At 25.5% G+C, this 7008-nt stretch overlaps 1 protein-coding gene across 4 annotated transcripts in view; it reads left to right on the top strand.

The window, feature by feature from the left end:
• Positions 1 to 7008, top strand: part of LOC100206699 (ubiquitin carboxyl-terminal hydrolase 9X) — a 111152-nt gene that overhangs the window by 56400 nt on the left and 47744 nt on the right. For all 4 annotated transcript variants that reach the window (XM_065788244.1, XM_065788245.1, XM_065788246.1 and 1 more), the window contains 3 exons: positions 92 to 628; positions 1079 to 1187; positions 1576 to 1639. In XM_065788244.1, the coding sequence (XP_065644316.1) occupies positions 92 to 628; positions 1079 to 1187; positions 1576 to 1639 (710 nt within the window). The remainder of the gene's footprint in view (positions 1 to 91; positions 629 to 1078; positions 1188 to 1575; positions 1640 to 7008) is intronic.

Here is a 7008-nt window from a genome sequence, read left to right on the forward strand (position 1 = left end):
TTAGCATAATTAATCTCTCTACATTTTAATTTTCATTAAATTCACTTTTTTTTTTTTTAATTTTTCAAGTTATTTAGTTTACAATTTTTAGAATGGCCTACACTGTTTTACTCAAAATATCAAAGTTATTTTTGACAACTATTTGCTTTGCACATATTACTGTTGTTGCTGAGGCCTTGCACAAGGACTCTGGAAAAGATATTGCCATCTCTAGTACACAGCACAACTATGCTATTGTTTTACAACAAGCCACTCAGCACATCCCAAATACATACTTTGAATTTGTCCTAAGAAGTATATCTGTCAAGCTAGGACAAGCGCTAGGTTCTAGGGCAACAAAGTACATGCCTGATATAAATTTTGTAAAAGTTGTACAGAAGATTTGCTGGAGTGCTGCTGCAGGCGATGTATCTTTACATCAAACAGATAATTCTCACATTCATCAATTTTTTGAAAAACATGAAGAATTACAAAAGTGTGCAAGTTTAGACGATTCTAATTTAGCTAAGGAAGCTTTTGAAGTTATGACCATTGCTCTAACATTATGCCCTCCAATTCTAGAAACATTGATCAGGGATAGCTACTGGCATTTATTTATTGTTGACACTTTGTTGCTTTGCACATCCAGGTAAAATATTTTTAGAATGTTTAAACTGTAAAATGATTGTGTTAGTATTTTGCATATATATATATATATATATATATATATATATATATATATATATATATATATATATATATATATATATATATATATATATATATATATATATATATATATATATATATATATATATATATAAATATATATATATATATATATATATATATATATATATATAAATATATATATATATATATATATATATATATATATATATATATATATATATATATATATATATATATATATATATAAATATATATATATACCTTTTTTATTTTGTATATATACACATTTATAGGTTTTTCTTTTAATGTTATATGATTTTGTTTATATTGTAATATTATTTGGTTATAGTAATTTTTATGTTATGTATTTGTGTTTTTTCTGTAATATTATTTTATTTTATTTAAGCACAATTCGTTCAACAGCAGCAGAGCAATGCTTTTTAATTGCAACTAAATGCTGTAGTTTAGAAAAACCTTTGAAGTTCTTTATTCAACTACTGTTCACAGTGAGAGATGTAAATAGTTATATTTATAATATTACTCTTGCTTTATTGTCTTAACATATGAATCTGACAGGTTAAAAATATGTTGTTAACTTTTTTTTTTAGTATTTTATTTAGTATTTTATGTTTAATATATTTTATGTTTAATGTATTTTATTTTTAATGTATTTTATGTTTAATGTATTTTATTTAGTATTTTATGTTTAAACCAATTAGATTTCAGCAATCAATTAAAAGCCATACAGGTTTTAACTTGAAGTATTTTAATTTCAGCACACATAAAACCCTTTACAAAGGGTTTTATGTTTGCTGAAGATGAAAGTATTTAAATCATTTGTTATCTTCAATAATAATCTAATAATAACAATTTTTAATTTCAAAAACAAATTTTTTTATTTAGACAAAAGCCACAGAGCACTCAGTGCAATCTCAGGAGTATTTCAATTTATTATGCAGGTATTCTTGTGTTTTTGTTATGCAGGTATTCTTGTGCTTTTGTTATGTAGGCAGTCTCGTGTTTTTGTTGTTTATGTTATGTTTTGTTGTTTATCTTATGTTTATCTTATGTTTGTGTTATCCAGGTATTCTTGTGTTTGTGTTATGCAGGTGTTTTTGTATATTTGTTGTGCAGGTATTCTTGTCTTTGTGTTATGCAGGTATTGTGTTTTTGTTATGCAGGTATTCTTGTGTTTTTGTTATGCAGGTATTCTTGTGTTTATATTATGCAGGTACTTTTGTATTTTTGTTGTTTAGGTGTTCTTATGTTTATGTTATGCAGATATTCTTGTGTTTGTGTTATACTTTAAATTTAACAGCCTATAGTTATATTACTGTTCTGAATTACTTAACTATGTTTCTAGTGCTTTAATGAGTTATATTAAAGCCATTTATCAATATGTTTTTTTTTTATCTTCCATCAATTGAATAAAATTATATATATTATATAACAGATATAAATTTGATTTTTTTCATAGTCAGATCTTTTCACCAACCAAAAAATATGAATAGAAAATAGTTCTGTAATTTTGGAGCAACCTAATATGAAGTAGAAAAATCTTGGAAATCTATCCTTTCTTAACTTACACCCTACACCTTTCTTAACTTACACATTTAACACCTTTCTTAACTTACACCTTACACCTTTCTTAACTTACACCTTACACCTTTCTTAACTTACACCCTACACCTTTCTTAACTTACACATTTAACACCTTTCTTAACTTACACCTTACACCTTTCTTAACTTACACCTTACACCTTTCTTAACTTACGTATTTAGCACCTTTCTTAACTTACACCTTTCTTAACTTACACCTTTAACACCTTTAACTATTTGTCTCTATAACTTTTAGCTTTTTAATTCTTCCCTTTAACTTTTATTAATTGTTAACTTGTTTTTGCTTTTAAATATAAACCATCCACTAAACATACTACAGTTGCTATAGCTACATTAAATTGCCCATCACATTTTCTAAAGTTTTATAATTAAGGTTTTTGAAGTGGAACATCTTTATCAACTTTTTATCAGTTATGTTTTTATCATAGTTGTATGATTTCGCTTTTTTTCGATATGTATTTTTCTTCTTTTTTTTTTACATTCTCTATATGTTATAAACAAAGCAAAGATCTTAAAAGGTTTTATTTATTTGTATTATCTTGTATTTATATATTTGTCTTTTTGTATTGTATTTAGTTTAAGGAGAGACTAATGTTTAATCTAAAATTAACCATATATTGATTTTAACCAAAACCTAGTAAACAAACTTTTGTTTATTAGATTTTGGTCAAAATAAAAAAATTACATATATAGGACATATTTAATTAATAAAAAGAAAAAGTTGTCAATATCAGTTGTTAAATTGCATCTAAAACGATTTAAGTAGAAAAATAGAGAAAGTTTTTTTTTTTTTGAAATAAAAAGTTTTATTTCTACATTACTCTTAAGTACTTAGTACATGGGAGGGTATGTTTATTAATTGTAAAATTTTCTCACCCACCCCAAGTTTAATAAGACCCCCTGTTTTATAATTTTTACTTGTTATCAACAAAAAAAACTTTATGCAAAAACGAAAAAAAAAAATCAGTGAAAGTTGGACTTAAAAAACTAGAAAATATATATCAGTCACTGATAAGAATAAAAACTTTTAGTGTAATAAGGCTTTTAAAATTGTTGACCTATAAAAAATTTTCTGAATCTGGATTTGTCAAAAAATGAGCTTTTGGTTTATTCCTCACTATAAAACTTAAGCATATTAAATCATATTGAAGTTATGATAAAACAACTGTTAAAAAATGTTCAATAATAATACTGAACTTAATAGTAGTGCCCACTTGTGCGTCTTTGACATGGAACTTGTGGCAAACATTAAAGCTGAGTTAATGGCAAGAAAAAGTCTTTAAAAAGTCTTTTTTTTGTCATTAAAAAAAAATGGAACTATTCCAGTTTATGTAAATTTAAATTTATGAACGTTAAAGTTTTTTTAAAGCTTTATAATTTTACTTTTTACTTGTATTGTGCCAATATGTCTTTAATTTGTGGTTTATTTATTTGTCTGTTTATGGGACACAATGGTCGCAAAAAGTGACCAACGGAGCCGTCCAGTCACGTAGACATGGCAGATGTGAAAATAGAAGTAGATTGTAGATGTCATAGGGTGAGAATCATAAATGAATGTAAAGACTATTTTGTAGGAGGAATAAAATGTTAGGTCTCAGGGATAGGGTGAACAATAACTCACGCTCTAGTCATCCTAAACAAATGATAAAACAATTATCTATGAGTAAACAAGTCAATGTTGATTCGCTGGTTTATAATCGACAACTATAGCTAAAGCTATCGCACCATACAAAAACAATAAATTAAAATAAGTAGATAACAAAATATTAAGTAAAATGATAAAAAATGATAGTACGGGCAATATGAAAAGAAAAAATAGACTAATAAATGTGGTACTTTTTATGGTCTAAATTCTAGATAATAAATTGAAAACTGATAATCACCTGTGTGAGATAAAAGTATATAAATGTCATAATGTAACAAATTCATAATATAAAGTTCATAAAGTGCTATAATACGTGGGTGTAAGAGGTAAAAAATGTTGGTGCTATGATAACCAATCAGAGTTAAGTAGTGGATAATGGTGATCCCCTCCTCAGGAATGCCCTGCAATCACCAATGATGTTTCGAAGAGCCCGAAACCTGCACTAATGCCACTAGTCAGGGGCATGCCCTTGCAACAAATCTCACCGCCTGCACTCTACGTCATGCTAGTCAATATTGCAATATAATAGGACTACACTACAAAAGCCAAAAATCCTATCCCTATCCCAGTTTTTATTACAGCTCCAACATTCTTAGAGATCTCATGAGGGTGGTAAGGGATGCGCCTGGTGTGAATATAAACAAATATGTAAATACATATAAATATCATGTACACTTACACTAGAATAGGCAAATGTGTACACATACATATGTGCGTATGTATTAAAATAAACAATTTTAATGTATAGAAATAAGACAAAGCAAATAAAAAATAGTAGTTAATAATTATGAGTAACTTACTGTTTCTTTTATGGCTAAAATGTGTCTTATAAATATAATAAGTAAATACCACTCATAAACATCGAAACTAAGAATGTTTGTGCTTAGTACAAAAGTAGTTAGTAGAAAATATGGTAGAAAATGTGGTAACTCCAATAGTATGAGAAATATAAATCTTGCCTGATAAGTGGAGACAATAGCTATCACACAAAACAGACTCAGATAAATTAAAAAATAATTAGCCAGAGATAATGAAAAAGAAAAAAAAATACTGACATAATCAGTAGGCAGAGACAATAAATGTGATTTTTTTTTAATAGCTTATAACCACTGAAAAATGTAATGTTTAAAAACAGTATTGTTGACAAAACGACCAAACAAACGTTAGTAAACACTGTATAGCGCAAACCACAACAAACTAACTTAGCGGCGTCAGATCAAGAAAAATGGGTAGAAACTAAAAACCTCATGAGATCGTGATATGTCTAAACTTATCTAGTAGTATAGTTCAGTACATTCCAACCAAGAATACATTTGTTATAAAAATACGTTAATACGTATTTTTGTGGAAAATTATCGTGCTGCTATGCTTCTCACAAATATGCGGTCTCATTCACACATTATAACACAAATCTGAATAAATATACAAGGATAAGGTCAAAAAAATATGAACAAAAGTATATGATAAAGAACAAATATTTGATATACTGATTTTAGAGACTGTAGATGTCTACAGGTGTGATGGTGTAGTGCATTAGTATGTACCGTTTTGGTCGTCTCGTATGGTCTCGTTATGTTTTTGTTCACTTTCAAATCGGGTGAATAGAAAGCTAAACACACTCACTCCTTGCGCTTATGGGCTAGCACATCAAAGCCAGGCGTAAGACCTACAGAATGGATTTCAATTGATCGAATGCACACATTAGTTACCGTAGGCCACAAGCCACCGCTCTTAGCCAAAAGAGCTACTGCTCCGTGCTGGTGTGGAATGATGTGCTATGGAATGAGATTTTAGATCCGAGCACATAGTCAGCGAGCGCTGATCCGACGTGCATATTAAATCATATTGAAGTTATGATAAAACAACTGTTAAAAAATGTTCAATAATAATACTGAACTTAATAGTAGTGCCCACTCGTGCGTCTTTGACACGGAACTCGTGACAAACATTAAAGCTAAGCTAATGACAAGAAAAAGTCTTTAAAAGGTCTTTTCTTTTTTTTTTGTGATTAAAAAAAGTTTAACAATATCCAGTTTATGTAAATTTAAAATTATGAACGTTAAAGTTTTTTTAAAGCTTTATTATTTACTTTTTACTTGCCAATATCTTTAATTTCTTGTCTTCATTTAATGTCTTTAATTTGTGATTTATTTATTTTTCTAATTTAAAAAGTTATGAAAATAAATAATTCTAATTTTAATTCTAATTCTAAATTTAAAATAAGTCTAATTTAAAAAGTTATGAAAATAAATAATTCTAATTTTAATTCTAATTCTAAATTTAAAATAAGTCTAATTTAAAAAGTTATGAAAATAAATAATTCTAATTTTAATTCTAATTCTAAATTTAAAATAAGTCTAATTTAAAAAGTTATGAAAATAAATAATTCTAATTTTAATTCTAATTCTAAATTTAAAATAAGTCTAATTTAAAAAGTTATGAAAATAAATAATTCTAATTTTAATTCTAATTCTAAATTTAAAATAAGTCTAATTTAAAAAGTTATGAAAATAAATAATTTTAATTTTAATTCTAATTCTAAATTTAAAATAAGTCTAATTTAAAAAGTTATGAAAATAAATAATTCTAATTTTAATTCTAATTCTAAATTTAAAATAAGTCTAATTTAAAAAGTTATGAAAATAAATAATTCTAATTTTAATTCTAATTCTAAATTTAAAATAAGTCTAATTTAAAAAGTTATGAAAATAAATAATTCTAATTTTAATTCTAATTCTAAATTTAAAATAAGTCTAATTTAAAAAGTTATGAAAATAAATAATTCTAATTTTAATTCTAATTCTAAATTTAAAATAAGTCTAATTTAAAAAGTTATGAAAATAAATAATTCTAATTTTAATTCTAATTCTAAATTTAAAATAAGTCTAATTTAAAAAGTTATGAAAATAAATAATTCTAATTTTAATTCTAATTCTAAATTTAAAATAAGTCTAATTTAAAAAGTTATGAAAATAAATAATTCTAATTTTAATTCTAATTCTAAATTTAAAATAAGTCTAATTTAAAAAGTTATGAAAATAAATAATTCTAATTTTAATTCTAATTCTAAA

This window comes from Hydra vulgaris, chromosome 01 (assembly GCF_038396675.1).
Source record: "Hydra vulgaris chromosome 01, alternate assembly HydraT2T_AEP".
In the NCBI taxonomy this organism is placed as follows: Eukaryota; Metazoa; Cnidaria; class Hydrozoa; order Anthoathecata; family Hydridae; genus Hydra; species Hydra vulgaris.